The sequence below is a fragment of the Fistularia commersonii genome, chromosome 14 (genome assembly GCF_037954325.1).
Source record: "Fistularia commersonii isolate RoL2024-O1a breed Wild chromosome 14, RoL_Fcom_v1.0, whole genome shotgun sequence".
NCBI classification, from domain to species: Eukaryota; Metazoa; Chordata; class Actinopteri; order Syngnathiformes; family Fistulariidae; genus Fistularia; species Fistularia commersonii.
Genome location: NC_141297.1, coordinates 382,501 through 404,089, shown reverse-complemented (window position 1 = coordinate 404,089; position 21,589 = coordinate 382,501). Strand labels below are relative to the sequence as shown.

General features: G+C 55.8%; 2 protein-coding genes and 1 long non-coding RNA gene across 4 annotated transcripts; all 3 read right to left on the bottom strand.

The window, feature by feature from the left end:
- Positions 1-588: 588 nt before the first annotated feature.
- On the bottom strand, positions 589-4,312 carry LOC147226777 (troponin C, slow skeletal and cardiac muscles-like). Its single transcript, XM_086159700.1, has 6 exons — positions 4,183-4,312; positions 2,609-2,639; positions 2,137-2,283; positions 1,628-1,742; positions 1,081-1,217; positions 589-816 (listed from the first exon to the last, which is right to left on the bottom strand). The coding sequence occupies exons 1-6, from the start codon at positions 4,204-4,206 to the stop codon at positions 785-787; spliced, it is 486 nt and encodes a 161-aa protein (XP_086015826.1). The 5' UTR covers positions 4,207-4,312; the 3' UTR covers positions 589-784.
- Positions 4,313-7,636: 3,324 nt separating this feature from the next.
- Positions 7,637-12,334, bottom strand: LOC147226776 (uncharacterized). 2 transcript variants are annotated; one of them, XR_015107117.1, is made up of 5 exons: positions 11,609-12,334; positions 10,919-11,498; positions 10,649-10,751; positions 9,342-9,483; positions 7,637-8,722 (listed from the first exon to the last, which is right to left on the bottom strand). It is a non-coding gene; the product is annotated as an uncharacterized LOC147226776 (long non-coding RNA). The 2 variants fall into 2 exon arrangements; XR_015107116.1 differs by lacking the exon at positions 11,609-12,334 and having other exon boundaries at positions 10,919-11,570.
- A 3,042-nt stretch (positions 12,335-15,376) lies between these two features.
- efhd2 (EF-hand domain family, member D2) lies at positions 15,377-19,973 on the bottom strand. Its single transcript, XM_086159085.1, has 4 exons — positions 19,564-19,973; positions 17,010-17,157; positions 16,787-16,921; positions 15,377-16,250 (listed from the first exon to the last, which is right to left on the bottom strand). Exons 1-4 carry the CDS (start codon positions 19,878-19,880, stop codon positions 16,119-16,121), a joined length of 732 nt encoding a protein of 243 aa, XP_086015211.1. The 5' UTR covers positions 19,881-19,973; the 3' UTR covers positions 15,377-16,118.
- Positions 19,974-21,589: the final 1,616 nt, after the last annotated feature.

Below are 21,589 nucleotides of genomic sequence, written 5' to 3'. Positions count from 1 at the left end.
GGAAAAAAGACTGAAAAACACTGGAAAAGACAAGACTGAACCGGGCTGGAGAACACCCAGTTCACGCTGAACAAAGTCTGCATTTTAGATATTTTGCAGGTCAAAAATAGGAGCTCATCAATGCTGTCGAAGGACGAGAGCTCATGATACGAATACAAGGAAGCTGCAAAGAAATATTCTCCTCTTATCAGTGTTTCCCCCTCAGAGGGTTGAGGTCATAACCCTTTGTGAATGTGTTAATCAAAGGGTGAAATATATTTATCTTTAATATGTATCCGTGAAAAGATTTCATTTTAAGGGGGCGCTATAAGGCTGAACGCTATTGAATAGTATCTATCTTTAGACATCATTTCCTGGCCAAGCTGAGGATGGAATGAACGGGGAAGAAATGGCATTTGCATTTCAAAGGTGAATGATATGTCTTTCTAATATTGCTGACCGAAGCGCCGAGCTCCCCCGGTCCGACCTCTACCCCCTCCTGGAACGGGCTATTGACCGCAGCTGCAGAAACAGTGACCGGATGTGACCTGTCACCATTTCCTGACCTGCACCAGCTTCTTCTCAAACACCGTAATAACAAACAGAAGATGCAGCTTTGCAAAGCCTTTATTGAAAACGGATCGCATGTCGTTTGATTCACCGTCAGAAATCGGTGAACCCGAGGCCCGATGCGTTCGAACGGCGGAGGACTGCGGCATTTCTGCTCGCTAGGCGTGCAGGTGGAGGCACGCGAAAGGTGGACGCTCGTCTTGGTTTGCGATGCAGCCCTTAGAATGTAAACCCTTCATTCCACACCTTTCATGAACTCCAGGAACTCTGTCACAGAGAAAGTATGGAGTCAGGCATGTCGCAGCGGAAATAGACGCAGCCAGTTAGTCCAGGACTGCTGCCGTTCATAAGAGCACAGAGACCTGCTGCAAAAACAACTGACTACATAGATTTCTATATGTACTCATAAGTTAGCATTAATCCTGCAGTGGCTGGAGCCAGCCGTCATTGTATGAAACAGGATACACACACACACACACACACACACACACATGCACACTACTCATGTCACTCAGTATTGGGCTACTGTACCGTCATAGTCTATTTTGCCGTCGTTGTTCTTATCTCCGTCTTTCATAAGTTCTTCGATATCATCCTCGGTGATGGACTCCCCGGTGGACTCCAGCATGGCCTTCAGCTCCTCAAGGTCAATGTAACCGTCCCCATTCCTGCACACAACACACACACACACACACACACACACACACACACACACACACACACACACACACACACACACACACACACAGACACACCCACACACACACACACACACGTGAGTCAGTCCACCTTCTGTCCAGGACCTCTCCTGCCTTTGAGGTGCACAGAAGTCTCTACACATTTATAACTATGTTGATCCGGTCAAAGTCGCTAGTTATGAAATAACTTCAGCCTTAAACCCGACCGATGGCTGAATCAGTGTGAATGTTGCCCGGGGAACATGTTTTTTCATGTGTTTGAGTGGAAACGAAATGCAAAGGAGAATTTAAAGGAGAACCCGAGGAGCGAGAGCTTCATCACTTCTGTTTGTGTCTGAGTCCGGCTGATCCATCCACGCTTCCGCCGGGGCGAAACCTACTTGTCAAACATGCGAAAGAGTTCGGCCAGCTCCTCCTCCGACTTCCCTTTGCTCTCCTCCTTCATGCAGCGGACCATCATGACCAGGAACTCGTCGAAGTCCACCGTCCCGCTCCCTTGGAGACAGAGGTCAGAGGACACAGCTCCACCAGAGATCCTTGCCAAGGGTACGATACGCTGTAAAACACCGGGGTGCTCCTCATTCATTCATTCATTCATTCATTGGTTTATCCTGCAGCGATGGCGGCGGGCCGGAGCCCGTCCCAGCTGTGATAGGACCGCAGGGGTTCACCCTGGATCCATCTCAACCGCCTCATATGGAGACATGCAAACATTCACCCTTTCATTCACAGGTCACACGGACACGAGCAGCCGTTCACTCATTGACACCGACAGGCCCCCTGTGGCGTGGAGGCTTCTCGTCGTGATGATGCAGGGCGAGCCGCTGCTCTAGCGTGCCTCGAGCAGATAACCTCCTTCTATCCTTGAGTAAGTACAGCGGCGCCGTACCGTCTTCATCCACCTCGTCGATCATCTCCTGCAGCTCCTCGGGGGTGGGGTTCTGCCCCAGCATCCTCATCACCTTCCCCAGCTCCTTGGTGCTGATGCATCCGTCCTCCGCATCCTGGATGAAGATGTCGAACGCCGCCTTGAACTCTGGGAGAGGGACACCACACCGTCAGCATCCGTCAGCTCCGTGGCAGAGCTGCTGCTTCGCTTCCGTTTCACCGCCAGCTAGAAGAAGCTAAAGCTAACAGATACACAGCATGAGATGCAGATGTCCACATCTCCAGCAGCTAACTGGGCAGCAGCCACCCGCGGACATCAGGACCTCCTGAAACGGTCAAAGGGCCCCCCGAGGACCGCACGGGACCTGACAGGGATCTCGGGGAACCCGGGTCACAATACTGGTCTGAAACCTGAAACCTGGACGACTCGGGGCAGCAGGTGAAGAACGGCAAGTAAGGCTTTTTCTCCTCACCGTTTTTCTGCTCCTCCGTCAAGTTCTCAACCTGGAGGGGGAAAAACAGCAAGACTTAGTTCTTTTTATTTTACTCTTGGAAAATAAAATACTATCAAAAGTCTGTCCCAGCTGTCGTTCATTCCAATGCTTTTTGGACCATGTCCTGCATTATGTCTGTATTACACACATATAATGTAACGCAATAAACGCAGACATACGAGCCAACGCTGGACACTCTCCACTTACATGACCCTTTTGGCACAGCCACTGGACCACACACACACACACACACACACACACAGACACACACACACACACACACACACACACATAAACACACACACACATACTTGCGGATAGGAAGAGCCGTGTTGGAGGTTCAATCAGCTGAGACCCAAGCGGCCTCTAGTGGGCAACAATAATAATAATAATAATAATAATAATAATAATAATAATAATAATAATAATAATAATAATAATAATGATAATAATAATAATAATATTAATAATAATAATCGCTAATAGCGCTTTGAAATACATTCATTCATTCATTCGCTCTGTATCCTGCTTTGGGACAGGAGCCAATCCCAGCTGTGATTGGTCGAGAGGCGGGGTTCCCCCTGGACCAATCACAGGGCCCCATATAGAGACACAACCGTTCACCCTGTCATGCAAACATGTCGCGCACAAATACACTCACTCACTCACTGAGTCCTTTGAAAGCAACCAGCAGAGAGGGATTCCTTCCTCCTCTTCAAATCCCACATTATATTTTAGGATATTCTGTATTTTCTTTATGTGAACACATGAATATCACATGATTGTTTTTTTTAGCTCCTGGGCCTCCTGGACCTCCTCCACCTCCCTCCCTGCAGAATGAATGCCGCTTCAATGTGTGTGTGTGTGTGTGTGTGTGTCAGGGAAGAGCTATGTAGGGATGTTGGAGTGTGTGTGTGTGTGTGTGTGTGTGTGTGTGTGTGTGTGTGTGTGGGTGGGGTGTCAGCTGTTCCATTTCTGTCCATCTGATCTTTGTTCTATTGTCAGGCAGAGTGATTCAGCCCCTCACACATGTCAGCGCTCGGCCCGACACACACTCGCTCCTTTTTTGACTCCAGACTCAAAGAGCCCGGACTGAACCAGAAGCCAGCGGGCGACAGCTGACGCGAGATGGTACGGTCCAGACTCCGTGATCTCCTGGAGAACCCGCAGCACAGCGTCCGGTCCACCGCTCAGAGCACCTGATACCTCATTAAATCTGAGTTTGACCCGAACACAATGTGAACGTGTGTGTCTGTGGAAGGAGAAGCTCAGAGTGTTTTCAGGTAGATCTCCTTCCATCTGTCGGCCGCATCTCTGATCAATCTGTGGATTTAGTTCAGGAGGTCAGTGTTTCCAAAAAGCCCAGAGAAGAACATCAACCGGGGTTTAGCTTTGCACCACAAAGAGGGAAAAACAAAGAATGCAACTTTAAAACACCAAACACTGGAAAACCCGGGAGGATCACCTCTGAGTGTGTGTGTGTGTGTGTGTGTGTCCTGTGAACCTGATGTCCATGCAGAGGGGCCGGAGAAGGTCCCCGTGGATCCACTCACCGCTGCCTTGTACACGTCATCCATGGCTGCTGGCTGGGAGCTGCCGCCGCCTCGGCTTCAGTCGAAGGTGTGCGAGCTCTGCCGCGGGACGAGGAAAGGCGGCGCAGCGTCCCATAAAGCGGCGGCGCGAAGGAGGCGGAGCCTGGCACGGAAAAAGACTGAAAATGGATCTATAAATAGAGCACAACGGGAGCGACCGACAATAGTTGGACGGTGAAGGCGGCACATTATTAGACATGACCTCAGGCCGGTGCCGGCGTGCACCGGGTCGCCCCGGGCGGCGGGCGGAGACCCTCTCACGCCGGGCTTCCACCTCGTCCGCGGTTCAGAGATGGAGATGTTCGGCTCCGACGCTTCGGCTCCGCTCCCGCGGCTGTGATGGTCCACCGTCGGCCCCTGGATCCGGGCCCAGGGACGACTGTGGAGGAATTCACGCGGCGTTCAGGAGCCGCCAGGCATCTGAGACTAAATATAGTCGTCGTTCCTCCCGGGCGGCCGATTTAACTCCGACCTGTGATCTGCATCTGAGACCTGCACTCAGATCCACCTCTGTCCATGGTTTGGACCCATGTGGAGGTGGACATGATGCCTCCATCCAGACCTCCGGCGGATCTCGGTCGGGTTCATGCAGATGCCGGAGCTGTCAGAACGTTTGAAAAGAGGCACCCGATTGTCTGAAAACCAACTCGTGTGAGATGAATGTGAGGACGCTTGTGATCGGACACCGGTCTCTGGGTTCCGGAGAATTCCCGAGGCGTCCCCGGTCCAGCCTGGAGACGGCGTCCCCCCCGTGTCCTGGGTCCTCCTCCGGGCAGGAGCTGGGCCTCCCTGGAACCCGTCCTACCAGATGAGCCTCTTCATCTGGCTCCTCTGGATGTTGAGGAGCAGCAGCTCTGCTCTGAGCTCCTCCTGGATGAAGAAGATCCTCACCCCATCTGTAAGAGGGTTAGAGGCCCGTCTGTACCGGTGATCTCCTACTTTTGGTCTCCACCCACAGCCGGTGAGCTCGGGCGAAGGTAGGAATGGAGATCCACCGGTAAATCCTTCTCCAGAGCGACAGAGCCATGCAGAGACTCCTTCTCCTGCTCCATCCTCCCCTCACTCCTGAACAAACAAGAGATCTTGATCTCCTCTGCCTGAGGCAGGATCTCCTCACCAACCAGGAGAGACCACTCCGCTCGGCGAGGACCGCGACCTCGGGCTCGGAGGCGCTCGTCTGGTCTTCTTCACATTCTGGTGCGAACCGGTCCAATGAGAGCCGGAGATCACGGTCTGATGGCGCCAACAGGATCGTGTCATCTGCAAAGAAGCATCTTTGCTTCGATCCCGAGGTCACCGGACCCGTTCCCCCTGACCCTCCAGGTGCACCTAGACCTTCTGTCCACGGACAGAAGGTGTCAAAGGGCCCCGCCGGTCCGACTCGCTGCTTACAATGTGGACCAGACTCAGGTTCGGGGCCCGGATGGCGCAGGAGGTCCGGCGCCAGATGTCTCCTCCAAGTCCTGGAGGTAGAGTTGTGGTGGCCGCGGTCCTGGACCCGACACCCGCTGCCCTCCCCCCGCTTCCGTCGCACAATGGTATGATCCCCGACTGCCATCGCACGCGATTGGCCGCGCGCCGTGGCCATCCAGATAAAGCCCCGCCCCCGCCCACGTGCACAGCGGACGCCGGTTTCTCCACGTCCGAAGTCCAAGTGAACCAGACAGCATGTCATTTTCAGCCCGAAGCTCACGTTTCTTCTGCCGGTGGCGTCCCAGAGTGTGTGTGTGTCAGGGGGGAGCGGTCCACCTGCAAACACTGCAGGGGAGTGTGTGTGTGTGTGTGTGTGTGTGTGTGTGTGTGTGTGTCAGGGGGGAGCGGTCCACCTGCAAACACTGCAGGAGAGTGTGTGTGTGTGTCAGGGGGTTCCTCGCCATGTCACCACAGTGGAGGCGGGATTAAAGATGACACCCTTTGCAAGCTGAGGTATTTATTTTTCCTGCCGAGCCCCTCCGGAGCGCCACGACCGAAGTCGGGCGGCGCGTGATAAAGATCCAGCCGTGCGAGGCGTCCTTGACTGGAAATAGCAGACCTCTACCGGCGGGGGGGGGGTGATAAATCTTTGTTTGAGTGTAACATTATGTCGGACAGACAAGTGACACCTGCCGGCCCGCGGCAGCTGTGCGCGAAGGTCAGAGGTCGGTCCTCTCATTTTAGCACGCCGCCTCGCCGCCGACGGGGAAAACTTTTGTTAATTCATGGAGGAGTAACAGTTTATATACCGATATCCCGGGAGCGAGCGTCCCGAGGCGCCGCCGCCGGCCGTTTATCCACCTCAGCCTGGGAGGCCGTGAGGCGGCGCCGCCTCAAAGTGGGCCGTCGCCTCAAACCTTCCCGCTTCCCTCCAAACCTCCGGGGAAAACGTGGCCATCGTTTGAGTCCCGGCCTCTGCGGCAGCTTCTCCGGTTCTCTGAGGTCTCTGAGGAAAGTCCGAAACCCGACGTGAACTCTGTCGTCCGTACGAAGCCTTCCCTCTCGGCCCATCGACGGCGGGCGGAGCCGCCCCATTGGGCGATGCGGGCAGAGGCGAGCAGCGCCGCGGCCACCAGGGGGCGCCGCCGGGTCAGGAGAGCATCATCCGAATGTTCTTCTGTCAAAGGTAGTTAGTTACTGCTCGCACTGACTCAACTGTGAAGTTGATATTTCTACAAATGAGCCCAAATAAGTCTGTATTGTTTATTCCCAATATTATTACTAACGGACTTATTTGTAGGATTTATATTCTGCACTCAGAGTTTGTACATTTGTACATTGCATTTCAGATGTTTTGTCACCATTTATAATTTGCTCAGCAAGTCGGGCGCTCGGCGGCCAATCGGCTCCGGAGACGTCAAACTCTTTGCGCCGAAGGTCTCAGAAGGTGAGCGTCTTCAGCGTCCAGAGGCTGTGGAGCTGCAGGACGCGTCCCAGAACCTGGAGACAAACCGGGCGGCCACAGGGTCTGAAAGCATATTCTCGGGAACGTCTCCGTGGAGACCAAACACAACCGTCACGACTCCAGCCTTGGGTTTGCTGGACGGCAGCTCGGGGGTGAGGCGGGTCTTCTTGGAGCGTCCGTGCACCACCAGGAGAAGTGTTGTCTTCAGAGAAGATACCCAAGAAGAACCACATGTGGGGATACCTCCACATACTCCCCAACATCTGCTGGGGAGCATCACCATCGTGTTCTTCCAACTCCAGTCCAATGGATCGCCTGTGGACGCACGGCTACTGGGACAAACAAGAAGTTACCTGGACCAGCGCTCGGTGCCCTCTGGTCTGCACCTCCTCAGAGCCCGGGTTCCAAGTCACTATCTAGGAGATGGTGGAGAAGGACCAGACCAGACAGGGGTCGACCATCCGCTCCATGGTTCACCCTCTCATCCGCACGTCTGGACAACGTAGGGTCTCCACCGAACCTCCTGCATGGGTTTAGACTGTGAGAGGAACCCGGAGAACCCTGAGGAACCTCACGCAGACCCGGGGAGAACATGGAGGCTCCACACAGGAAGGAACCCTGAGGGAATCCAAGCAGGGACCTTCTGGCTGTGAGGAGGAAGCTCCAAAATGATGAATGACGGTTCTTATTATGGACCTTTATATCTTTATTCTGAATAACAATGAATTTCTATTCCATGTTGAGGAAAGGGATGAAGGGATGGATGGATGGATGGATGGATGGATGGATGGATGGATGGATGGATGGATGGATGGATGAAGGGATGGATGGATGGATGGATGAAGGGATGGATGGATGGATGGATGAAGGGATGGATGGATGGATGGATGGATGGATGGATGAAGGGATGGATGGATGAAGGGATGGATGGACCATCCAGGTTCTGTCAGAGATCCCAGAAGCTAAAATGAAGTGAAGAGTCCCAACACGGGAGTAAGTTCTCCACACAGAATGAATGAGATGTTATCGGAGGTGAACCCGTGGCAGGAGGTCAGCAGACGCCTCACAAGCAGAAGCAGGAAACCACGCGGACAGAACATCGGCTGAAGACCGAGAGGTGCTTTTGAAAGCCCGCTCCTGGACCTTCGGCCTCCAGAACCCCGGGCTGCTGCCTTTGGAGGGGGATCTTCAGGTGTCCACAGGCGTGGCGATCTTCACTGTGGACGTGGCAGCGGCTCCTTCCTGTCTGTAGGACCACTGCACAACTGCTGATTGTCCAGGTGGAGCTCAGGACTTCTGATCTTCCCCTCAGGAGTGTCTCCTGGAACGGGGTCGTTCTGCCCTCTTTTCTCTCCACCGTGTTACGGAATGAGAATGGATTGGATGAATGGATGAAAATCTCAAAGGTCTTCGTCGGACCTTCTCGGACGTCATCCCCTCCACCCAACCGTCGCTCAGTCACAGAAAGTCTTCGCGATGAAGATCTCAGATCACACGATGAAGGTCCGGTCCTCAGCTGTGCTTGTTCTGGATGGCCGAGTGGATCTTCCTCAGGTTCTGACGGACCCTGACAAATTCCATCAGCTGGGCTTCTTGTACCTTCGGGTCTTGTTCCTTCTCCTTCTAAAAGAGCAGAAGCATCATCTCACCATGAGGGCAAACAGACCTGCACCAAAATCTGCACCCGTCCTGACGGGAGTTCTCAACGTCTCCATCTTGACAGGAGAAGACCCACCAGAGTAGTGAGGACCTTGAAGATTTGAAGATACTTGAAGATCAAGTACCGAGTGTTGATGGTCCAAAGCAACGAGCGGAGATGACGGGATCAGCCAGAAGGAAAGGAAAGGTGGAGAAGAGAGGAGACGGAGCTGGAGACTGCAGAGATGAAGATGTGGAGGTGATGGACGGCATCAGGAAGGCGTCCATCAGAGGGACAGCACATGCTAGATGTTCTGGAGATAAAAGTCACACTGAGATGGTTTGGATGTGGACAGAGGAGGGATGGAGAAGATCTGGGAAGAAGGAAGCTGAGGTTTGAGGAGGTCTGGAGGAAGACCAGTGAGGAGCTTTATGGACGGATGGAAGGAGGACAGGAAGTGAGTGGGTGTGAGAGGAGAGGGTTGGATGGAGGCAGATGATTGGCTGTGACTCCTGAAGGGAGCAGCCCAAAGGAAAGGAAGAAGAAGAAGAAGAAGAAGAAGAAGAAGATCCCACAGGTAGTCCCCAGAACAAGCTGCATCACCTCCAACTGTTTCTGCTGGCGCCTCAGAAGCTCATCCTCCAGAGGAGTCCTGGTCTGACCCTGGTCTTCTTGGCCGCTTTGCATCCGCTTCCTCCTCTCCAGAACCTGCTGCAGCTCGGACCTGCTGCTCAGCACCAGACCCCTGGACCGGGACGGGACCGGACAACGCTTGCCGTGATTTTTCAGATTGGAAAAAAGGCACGTCGGGAAATTCAGAAGCTAATGTTTCTCTGTGAACGGACGTGTTCGGTCAAGTCCGGACAACCACAGGAGACCCAGATCGCCCGGCAGCCGACGGCGTGAGGAGGAGCGGCGTGAGGTCCACCTGAACCCCAGAAACCCATCAGAGTTCCTGCGCTGACAGCGGCCGGTCTGAGAGAAGGCCAAAGACTCAGAGCTTTCACTGTGCGACGCAGCGATCGGCTTACCGGCGCCGGCATGGAGAGAAGGTGTTTGATTGCAGGGTCGAGCCTCATGTATTTTTAACGGCCTCTGCTTGAGAGGAGAAAGGCTTGATGACGGACTCTCGGCAAACAAACCCCCTTCAGCTCAGCCGGGCCCAGACAAAGCCCGGCCCTCGGCTGCGCTCCTTGTCTTACTAAGATGACACTTGTTGCCTCCTCCGAGAGGATCGCGTGCCGCCTCGGCCGAGCTGCCCGACGCGACCGCCGACTCAAATCCGACCTGATTCCGTGTTGGAGGTCGGACGTAGGAAACCTGTTCAGTGTCACAGGCTACACTTTGGACCTCCATTGGTGAGGACACTAAGGGACACTAAACCCCTTGCAGTCGGAGTCCACTGCAAACCAAAGTATCTCGGATGGAACCTCACGTAGGCTCCTTGCGTGGCTCTTCTGGAAGTGACCAAACTAACGGGTCGATACGGCGATTACAACCACGACTGCTGTCCAGGCTTCCTTTCTATCTCAGTTTGCGTCAAGAAGGAAAGGGTCTTTCCCATCCAAAGGCTGGACACCACGACCCACTTCAAGCACACCCGCTACCACACCTGCATCCAGCTGTCCCAACCTTGAAGCCTGATTCCTCAGACAAGGACATTCCATCAGGACTTCTGGCTGCACGTCATTGTTCATTCATTCATCCAAGCATGGACGTCCTGCCGTCACATGCAGAGATCTTCATGGCCCGCTGGCGGTCGCAGGACCAAACCGCCGCAATCAGTGTGAAAACAACACTGACTCAGGAGTAGATACGACACTAAACTCACCACAACACACCCTGTAAATCTAAGTGGTGCTAGTGATGCTAGAGGTGCCGTGGATTCTGGCCACGGTGACGCAACGTACCTTTTGTGGGCCAGCAGGAGTTCCTTATGAAGCTCGTTGTGAGTCCTGGTGGCCTTGACAGGAAACAGCTGGTCCGGGGAACTTTCAGGCTTCACTCCATTATCTGAAAAAGAAGATTGGATCCCAAAATCAGACCAGGGTTTCTGGTGTTTTTGCGGAGAACATACATGTCTTCTTCATGCTCTGTAGTCTTTGATGCTTCATGAGGATAAAGCGAGTCTTTGGGTTTTTGATAAAGCCACCATTCGAGGACGAGGTTTTATTTCTCACCATTTAACCCATAAGATGCAACTCAAAGTTAAAAAACTGTTCAATCCCAGCTTCTTCTTCTTCTTCTTCTTCTTCCACCTTAGGTTATTATCCTTCTGGCTTCCAGCACAAGGAGCATCATGTTGGTGTTGGTCTCCAATGGATTAAACCTCTTGTCCAGTCATTGCCCATGACTCGCATCCATAGCAGAAGCTGTTGCTCTGCTGATCCTGAGCTTCAGGCTGGTACTGATGGCTTTGCTCCTCTCTTATCATCTGTTCTCCACTGCTGTCAGGTTTCGTGAAGCAAAGCCAACCGGCTTCTCTGCTCCGTCCTCCATTCCATGCAAAACTACTGCCCCGGTTCTTCAGGGCCATTGGACTCATGGAAGAAGGAGCTCCATATGGGGGTCAGAGATTGGAGGAGCCTCTTCCATCACCGCAACACTTCTGCCGCAAACCAGACGGACGGACACACCTCCATGGTGGGCTTCTCCCCACCATGTCTGAAATCCTCCTCACTCACTCCACATCTCACGTATCTTTGTTTTTTCTGCATTTCTGGGTTCAGCTTTTCCTTGGAGAAGCGGCAGCGGCTCCCACTAGTGGTCACACAAAGAAGTAGAATTCCCTGAATCGGACAGGACGCTTTCAGGCGCCGGGTTTCCAGCGCGGGACAAATTCTGTTATACTTTGATTATTTTCCACGCACCAGATGAAAACAGACCCCGGTCGTCCTGCCGGCCGTCTTCTGGACGGCTTCGGTCCAGATGGTGCGAGGCAGCAAGAGACTGGTCGGTTTCCCCGGCACCGGCTGGACCGTCCCCTCCGAACCTCTGCACTCTGTCCAAGAGTACAGCAAACACTGTCCTCAAACCTACACTTTGCACTGAGCAGACTTGGTACGTCTCTGCCGCACCATTGTCTTTCCGCATATCTTTGGCATTACAAGCCTCCGTCTCCGTATCTTGGGGAATTTCCAGGCCTCTCCTGAGCCTCAGTGCTGGGGTTTCCCCCGGCAAGTGTCGTGTGGCGTCAGCGCTAATGCCGGAGGCTAATCTGTCCCGGAGCACATCGTCCAGCTCAGTCGCCTCTCCTCGCCTCCAGAGCCGGCCGGGCTGACTTTGCTTCCTGAAATGGATGTGAAACTCGAGCCTCTGGACCATCGCGGAAGGTTTGGGATTGCGGAGGTTCCCCTGGAGCGCGACCCGCTCATCCCGGGCTAATCGGGATTCCTCTCACTACAAACAGAGGCTTAAGTCGACATCGCTGTCTTGGCGCGATGAGCACATGGACCGGCTGCACGGCTTCTTCACTTGGTTCTTCTTGTCCTCCTCTGCCATCCCTGCTCTGACCAGACATCGTACATCATACATCATAAACCATACATCATGCCATACTTCTTCTGCGGTCCAGCGAGCACGCCGTGCATGTGACCTGGAGGTCATGCATCCAGAAGCTGGCGTGACTCATGTGGGATGAGATTCGGGTGAAAAGGGCGACGCCCTCGCCGGGGGCCGAGGGAGCCAGGGGCGACGGCGAGGATGGTGAGATTGAAATCAGAGAGCGCGGCTCACGGAGATACCGATAGCTCTGGAGAAGATGTATAATTCATCGGACAGGGATGGAGCGGACGGGTGCTCAAACGACTGATCGCCACGAAGCAAAGGAGGGAAGTAAGAGCCGGACTGGTGGCCAGAACTGCCATCGGGTGATTCATGGTTTCAGGAGGAGGAAGAAGCGCCGTACCGGCGGGGAGGATGGAAACCCATGGGAGTTTTATCTAAAGCGCCTCCGTCGCCCGGATGTCTCAGTATGTGACGGTCCAGGTTAAACCCGGCCTTCCACCCCGTGACCGCTGTGATTAAACTAATCAATCAGTGTCCCAAGTTTGGACGTCTTGGTACCTGCTGGTGGAGAAAATAAATTAGAAACATAAAACTACTGTCCCCTCACGGCTGGAGGGGACGTCTTTAGAAAGTCACGTTGTACTTCTTCATTTCGACCTGACCGCATGAAACACCAACTTAAGTGAATACGTTGGACACGGTTCAGCCCGAAGAGCGAAACGTGCACGATTTTAGCATGACAGAGTTCCCGCGGAAGAGATTTGTGCCCGCCGGGCTCGGAGCTCGGAGCCGCCTCCGAACCGACGCTCGGCTCCGGCGCCGCCTGAAGGAGCCGCTCGGAGGTTACAAGTACGAGCGTCACGTTCTCAGCGCATCAGCCGGACGTTCTCCTGCATTGCAAACATCTCATTCCATAGGTTTGTTTTCTAGGAGCCACGTGCTGCGGACGTTCCTCCTGGTTCCTACCCGAGGCAGCGGTCGGGACCGCGGGGTGAAGCTACTGCCGAGCGGACCTACCTGCGCCGCGTGGAGTCGGCGGTCGAGCCTGGAGCCGGCCAACATTCGCCATGTCGCGGAGGCGAGCGGCACTCTCTGCAGAGCGGCTGTGGGTTTGTGTTGTGTTACCTGAGAGTTCTGCAGGAGGTCCAGTGTCAGCGCTGGGCTCCTCCCGCTCTGACCTCATTCTGCTCAACACGTGGACTCTCTGAGGAGAAGGAGGGGCCGCAGACACACCCGCATGTTTCTTTGACGGGAAGCGCTTTCTGCGACCGTCCGTCCATCATCTACTGTTTCTTCGTAAAGTCGGGGTCGCAGGGACGCCGGAGCCGATCCCTGCCGGAGCCGGACCAGAGGCCGGGTCCATCACTGGACCAGAGGCCGGGTCCATCACCGGACCAGAGGCCGGGTCCGTCGCCGGACCACGTATGGACATGGACATTATCCACCCTGTCCTGCACACCTCTGGACAGGCAGGAGAAAGGCAGGACCAAAGGGAGGTTTGTAGATGTCGTGAAGGAGGACATGCAGACGGGGGGTGCGGCAGAGGAAGAGGAAGAGGAGGAGGAGGAGAGGGTTAGATGGAGACAGATGTGGTGGACTCTCATCAGGGAGAAGCCAGGAGAGAAGAAGACCACAATGCAGACTCATCTGTCCAAATCTCCAGGACAATGTGGAACCAGGCAGGACGACGGCCTCCTGCCGGAGCGCCGCTCCGTCAGGCGTCGGCAAGAAGAATCCAAAGCTGCAGAGACACAAGCGGAGGCAGAGCAGCAGATGAGGAAGGTCTGCCGGGCCGGCGAGCTTCTCGCCACACGGACCAGGACTTCGGTCGACGGGATCCGTGAGGGAACCGGACGGCGAAGGCCACCTCCGGTATCCCCGTTCTGAATGAAGATCCCGCAGCAGAGGTTGTCCTGGAGCTCCTGAGTCCAACACCTGAATGTGCAGATGGTTCCACACAAACCCAGCGCTTCTGCTCAACCGGGTCGGACGTCCTCGATGTTTCCCCGGCTCCCCGGCTCGACGTACGGACGGCGAGATACAGGAGATACTCCGGTATCCGGTGCTTCCAAACTCTCACCTCTGAGCTTCGATCTGGATGAAAAGCAGCCCGGATGTATCGCGGATGGTCTTCTGTGTCACATGACGGCGGCGGCCAATCAGACGGCAGAACCGAGGGCCGACGGCGCGGCGCGTCGGGCAAAGCTTGGCGAGGAGGTCCGAGAGAGACGCTTTTCCACACGACAGCAGCGCCGATAACCTCCTGGACCGGCGGCCCTGCACCACCTGCTGGACCGGGAGGAACCTGCAGGAGCTCCAGGAAGGCTGAGAACATCCAGGTGCAGGAGATGCGAACGGTGTCTCAACTTCTGTTTATATCAGGTTATAAATAACTGCATTACATTACGATTATTTTATCATAAGTTTCAACTTAATGTCATGTTTTTTATGGGATCGATCTCGGCTGCGTTGGCTTTTCTTGGGCCGTCACTGGTATCTCATGTTGAAGCTATGGATGAAGACCACACTGGTGGCGTAGTTTTCTTTTACGGGGCGAGAAGCAGCGTCCGGTATCACCTGGAAAGGACACCTGACGGTCTGGCCCGTCCCTCCGACACCTGCCGGGAGAAACGTCCCCGCCTCCGGCGAGAAGGTCCATGTGGACGCATCACATTCATGCTGAACTGATTCCTTCAACATCGGGGAGCAGGACCAGAAGATCTGGATCACAGCACTTTTAGAAACCCCTGAAGTCACCGGGACAGAGTCAGCCTCCATCTGCTGGAAGTGAAGTTTAAGTGTTGGGCCTCCATCTCACTTCATCTACAGCAGACCTTCTCCCACGGAGGCCACCTGGCGTCAGCCACGAAGACGCGGTTCGACTTTGACGAAACACCGTCCGCAACACTCCGGCTCGACAGCTGGAAGAAACACCTTGACGACGCGTCCGAGTATCTGCATCTTCCTGGAGACTCGGCCGGACGGTCGAGGTTCGGAGAGAGTTTGGAGTCCAAAGGACCAACGGTGGCTTTTAGAAGGTTTCCAACGGACAAACCTGCAAACGCAGCGGGAAGACGACGGATTCGAGACACGATCGGCTCGGAGAATGAAACCCTCACGGGAAAAGCGAATAGGAAAGCTGGTTTTTATGATCTCGAAAAGTAAAATCAAATAAAAATAAAATGACACTGGCCAAAGTCAGAGGCAGACAGACAGGAGGAGGACAAGGGAACCCAGGAAACACCCACATCAACAGCAGACCGACGATTGTCCGGAGAACACGGCGCGCGAGACGGTGTGTGTGTGCAGACCCCCGAGGCCGGGAGGCCTGAACCCGAGTCCGGATCCGGCTTCCGAACAGAACCGGCGGGTCGAACGTCTGGTCCTGACAGCCGGACTCGTCTTCTGCCCGCCGAGACGTCCCTCCGCCTCCGAGCTGAACGGTAGTTTGTTATAACGGGAACCAGGATGTTACGCTGGAGCCCCCGCCGGACCGGACCCAGATCCAGACCCAGACCCAGACCCGGGCTCAGACCCGGGCTCAGACCCAAGCTGGGTTTCTTTCTCCCGAGGACTCGGGCGTCTGCACGTTTCCACACGGCCATCACGTCCCTTCAGCAGGTCAGAGGTCAGAGGTCACAGAGTGCAACAGATGGAAGGAACAGCGTGAGAGCAGAAGGAAGGAGCAGAAGAAGGCGCTTCAGGCTCGGCTTCTTCGCCGCGTGGAAGCGAAATAAAGGGAGGATTCTGGATCATTGGTTGCTCATTCTTTATCCCTCAAAGCCGGGCGACGCCTGGGCTCGGGGCTGCAGCGCAGGCCGGACCAGCCCGGACTCTCTGACGCTCGCTGGGCGGCGCAGCAGCAGCAGGAGGTCACTTGAAGGCCGCCTGCAGATCTTTGAAGGCGGCTCGCCGCTGCTTCTGCTCCTCCAGCTGCTTCTTCTTGGCCTCCTGCTCCTGACGGATCTCCTCCTCGAAGCGGTTGGAGTCGGAGATGGCCTGGACCTGACCGGCGGGACGACAAGCAGCTGTTAGACGAGGCATCGCACGCTTTCTTTCCACGAGGCGGCCCGGACGTCGGACCTCCTCGCATCTGAAAAGACCAGAGTGGATCTTTCTGCTCCACGAGGCCTCCTGAGGAACAACCGACGACTGACGGCGGAGGGACGACCCTCCCTGCGTGTCCCGCCTCTTACCAGGAGCCTCACGCTCAAATCTTGTCTCGATTGGGAAAAAAAAAAACGATCCTTCCTCCACCCGGTGGAGGATCTTCTCCCGGCCCGGAGAAGAAGCACCTCCTCCCTCGGCGCCGGCTCCTCTCTAAAGAGCTCCTGGCTGGTTGTGATCTTCGCGGACGAGGAGAACCTTCTGCGGGGCCGAGGAGGAGCCGTCTGGCCGTGAACGGCGAGCTCTTTGAAAGCGCGTCGAAGCCTCGCTTGCGAAGAACCAGAGGTTCCTCCTGGTGCCTCCAGCTGCCGCGTGAGGATCTGAGGAGAAGCCGCCCGGGAGCCGGAGGCTCCGGCACGTTCTGCCACACTCACTTTGGCTTCGAAGAAGGTCTTGGCTCCTTTGACTCCTTCTTCGGAGACGTCGATCTCGGAGAGGCGGGCGAGGGCGCAGAGGCCGCTGTCCTCGGACAGCTCTCCTGCCGCCGCCTTCCTGAAGATCAGCAGGAACTGAGAAGGACAGGGAGGACGGGAGGAAGGTCAGGGGCAGAAGATGCTTTACACTGGACGGGCTTCGACCTTCGCCGTCCCGCTTCACCTCTCTGAAGCTCAGCTTGTTGTCCAGGTCCTCGTCCACCTCCTTGATCATGTTCTTCAAGCCCAGGTGTGTCTGCGGGGCCCCGAGCTTCTCCATCATCAGCTTCAGCTCCATCAGGTCGATGAAGTTGTCTTTGCCCGCGTCATACCTGCATGGAGACGGAAGGGGGGAGTTAGCCCGAGGTCTCACCTGAGCGCCGGTCCGGACCGGCTCTTCTTCCCGGTCGTCCGTAAACCTCGCGCGGCGCCTTCAAGGTGAGCTGATACGGCGCGGAACCGCGGAGCCGAAGCACCCTCGACCTTCTCCTTGAAGGTCCGAAGGCCGGAGGGACCTTCTGTGCTCGGCCTGCGCTGTCATTGCAGCGGCGGAGCTGCCGGGCAGCGGCGGCGCCTCCTCCCAGGACGGAACCCGACGAGAACCACGAGCTTCGCCCGAGGACGCCGTTGGTCCAGGAAGTCACCAGAAGCAGAGCTTCCTGTTCTGCGTGCTCTCAGCTCTGCGGCGGCAGAAGGACTTCCTGCGCCGCCTCCATGACCTTTGAGATCCTCCGGCTCAGCGGAGCTGAAACGTCAGCAGGCCGCGGTTCCTCCTCCACGCTGCTGCTGGAGACGGAGGAGGTGCGGAGCCACTCCGGGACCAAAATAAGACCTTCCGGAGTCAGAGTCCGCTTGGCAGGGCTCCATATCTACTCTGAGATATTTGTTCTCCTGGGAGACGCCGGGCCTCGTTCTCACGGTGAAGGTTGCTTCTGGACAACTTCCACTTTCACACTTCTTCTTTTTAGGGCTTCCGCGGTCACCTGACTAATGTAGCTTCCACAAAGTCGCAGAAGGCCGAGCTGTGTGTGTTCAGAGAGGCGCGAGGGACCTGACCGGACACATAGCTGGGCTCCAGACGCCCGTGGAGATCCTTCACTTTCATCAGAAGATGAACTATTTTTAAACCCAGAAGACAAACGACGGCCGCTTTCTGTGACTCGGCACCTTCGGTCGGTCTCCAGAAGACCTTCATGGAGATGAACATGGTTCATGTTCCCGACAGCCAAGATGGCCTGTGTGTGTGTGTGTGTGTGTGTGTGTGTGTGTGTCATGGCTTCACAGGCCTGGACGTGAGAAGAACCTGAGGAATTTGGCTGAGGAGGCGGAGCCAGGAATGACAGACATGCAGAGACACGACGTCTCCTGAACGTCCACCTGCTCTCACTCTGAAGAAAGGAGGAGACCCTTCATCTAGATGTGGACTAGGCTTCCAATACAATTGTGTTGTGGACACACACACACACACACACACACACACACACACACACACACACACACACACACACACACACACACACACACACGCACGCACACGCACACGCACACGCACACGCAAGGACAGATGAACCTTTTGGAACATCTAGGCCTTAAAGACCTTCAGCCCTCTGGGACCTGGAGGGCTGAGAAGCTCCACAGGTGTGTCACGGTGTCGTCACACACCCATGAAGATGTCCATCTGAGAGGTGTATCTGCTGCCGAGGGACACCATCTCATGTCCCGACTGATTCTTCTCCTCTTCTGCTCTCAGCGTGGAGCTTCTCCTCGCGGTCGGTGAACTGAATGCAGAACCCTTCTTCTGCTGCCTGGGAGGAGGCGAGCAGCTGCTCCCTGCAGAAGGTCCTTCCATCCCTGCGGGTTTCACCTGAAGGAGCGGAGAACCTGAGGAGCCGTTCACGACGGAGAACCCGAGGTGCCACAGCTCTGCGTGATCACGGGCCGCCACCTCGTCGCAGAAGAAGGTTCAGATCCGTATCTGCACCTGCTCTGCTGGGATCAGAGCTGTAAGGGGGCCCAGGCCTCCTGGACCCGGCCTCTGAGGACCGGGGCGGCGCTGACCTGGACCTTCAGCAGCAGAGCAGAAGGTCCTTCGGCTCGCCGTCGGGCCGCAGCCGCGGGCGGGACGGCAGCGACGCACTGGGACGACTCGCATCTCCACACGCTTTAGAAACGCTTCGTTCTCCACCACAAATCCACTACGTGACACCGATGCAGGTCCAGATCCTGGACCTGGTCCCACGACAGGTCCACAGAGACCAGTTGGACTCACTGCAGCTCCGTTAGAAGGGTCTGCCCTCGGAGGAGCCGGGCGGTCCGGAAGCAGATATCAGACCGAGACCGTCGGCATTTCCGCTTCCTCATGAGAGCTTCTCGCCGCCCGAGGGACCACACCCTGCACCAGATGGTCCACGGACCCTCGAGGTCTTCACAGGGCGGGAACGTGACGAGGAGATGTTTGAGCGGGTTCTCCGACGCCTCCTCGGTGTGAGAAGACCTGAGGGTTCGAGGACCTTCGAGCAGAAGCACCTGCCTGAAGGACGAGCCTCAAGGAAACCCTCCAGACACGGAGGAGGCTTGGCCTTCAACGCAGAAGGTCCTGGACCAGAGATGGACCCCCCCCCACCACACACACACACACACACACACACACACACACACACACACACACACACACACACACACACACACACACACACACACACACACACACACACACACCCCGTGACCGACGCACTCACGTCTTGAACATCTTCTCCATGTCCTTGATCTGCTTCCTGGAGAACTCCTTGAACTCCGTGTAGGGGTTGAAGGTCCTGGCCCCGGCCGCCCCCCCCCCTCCGCCGCCCAGCCCGTCGTTCAGCTCCCCGCGCCGGAGCAGCTTCGCGCCGAGCTCCGCGTCCGCGTTCGCGGTGACGGGCTTGTCCTCGCCGGGGCCCCCCGGTCCTCCCGGTCCTCCCGGTCCTCCCGGTCCCTCCGGTCCCTCCGGTCCCTCCGCCGGGGCCTCCTCGATCTGCAGGCGGCGGCTCAGCTTGCTCGACAGCTCGTCGCTGGCCATGTCGTGCGCGTCCTGACGCCTCAGACCTGAAGCTCCGCGCTTCCGTGTGCGAGGACGCGCCGGCCGCGCCTCGGCCGAGCGGCGGCTGCGCGCTTCTCCGCGGGCGAGGGCGCCCCCGTGCGGCGGGAGGCCGTCATTGCACCGCGCCGCCGAGCGTCAGAGGTTTTTTATTTTATTTAACCTTTATTTTAACCGGGAAAAAGTCCTGTGGAGGTTAAAAACCTCTTTTACAAGGCAGTCCTGGCCAAGAAGCAGCAATAATATTACAAACAGTAAAAAGAAGCAATTACATTTCAACAAGTTGACCTCTAGTGTGTAATATTCTGTGTGATATGTCCACAATATCTGCATTATTTGGATTCATGTTCTCCACTATGGTTGGTCACATGTCGTGTGATGCTTTACACACACTCCGTAAACTGTTATTAAGCTGTATCAACCGCCTGGAGAAGCTCTGCCTTATAACACACACACACACTCAAACTGTCAGACTGAGCGTTCTTGTACACACCGTACATTTCTTAACCTGAGAAACATAACATAGTGTTCTCAGTCCGGTTTTAGAAGCATTTAGTGAGATAAAATGAGGGAGTTTCCAGTCTCTTTGAAGCCTGTTCCATGCAGAAGGGCGGCACAAGCAGAAGCTCTTTCCCCGGTTCTGTTCGGGCAAAAGGGATGTAGAGCAGCAGTCGATCATCTGATGGCAGCAGGTGAGAACCAACGGTCCGTCTTGTGACTCGGTCACAGATGCAGGAGGGCGGCGGCCTTGTAGATAAAAGAGTGCCGATGCCCCGACCTCCTGGTGGACAAGGAAGGCCGTCCAACACCAGAACATAGCTCACAATGACGTGTTAACCATCTACAATTTGTTACGAACCTCAGTGAGGCACCAGATGTTGGTCCCTGAAGGTCCAAGCGGGACAAAGTAGAACACAATACGCATCAAGACAAGCGAATATCAGAGGTGTCCGGGTTGAAGATTCAAACTGTACCGCGGTTCAAACCGCAGCGAGGTCCGGCCAGATGGAGCGAGACGAGACGAGAGGTCGCGCCGTCCTTTCTGGACCGAGGTTAACGCTGCGGTGGAAGGATCTCCCGAGACCTTGGGCGGTTCGCCTCGGGGGGATCGTGGTACCGCCGAACCCACTCCCGTGGTCGATTAGCGGGTCAAAGGGTGGCTGAGAACTTCCCTCACCTCGGACGACATCCTCCTCCTCGGGTGCAACTCCGAGCCCGTCACTCTGCCGGCCTCAAGGATGAGTTTGCAAAATCCGTCTGCGTGGTCCACCTCGGGCTGGAGGCCAGCACGCCACAGAATACGATGCATCGCCGACCACGACAGACTCGCAGGACGACCTCGGTATCGTCCGGCAGATGTGGAAGGGCCTCCCTCTCCTCAGCCGACCCAGGAGACTCTCAGGTGAATCAGAGAGGTCGGTGGTTGTGGGCTTTAGATTCCCTCTGAAGGGGGTGTGAAGTCCAAGACCAAGACTACGTACTCCTTCACCAAAGGTGGTTTGAAGTCTCAGTCCTCTCTTGGTGGAGAAGACCAAGACGACACGCTTCTTCTGCCTTGTCCATAACGTAGCGTTTCCGCCCAACCGAAGGCAGTCCCAATAGAATCGGCCTCGGACAGAAAACAGCGGCTCCGTCTTCCCGTCTTCTGAGTTCCACCGCCGTCCCAAAGCGCCGCAGAAGAAACAGCGACT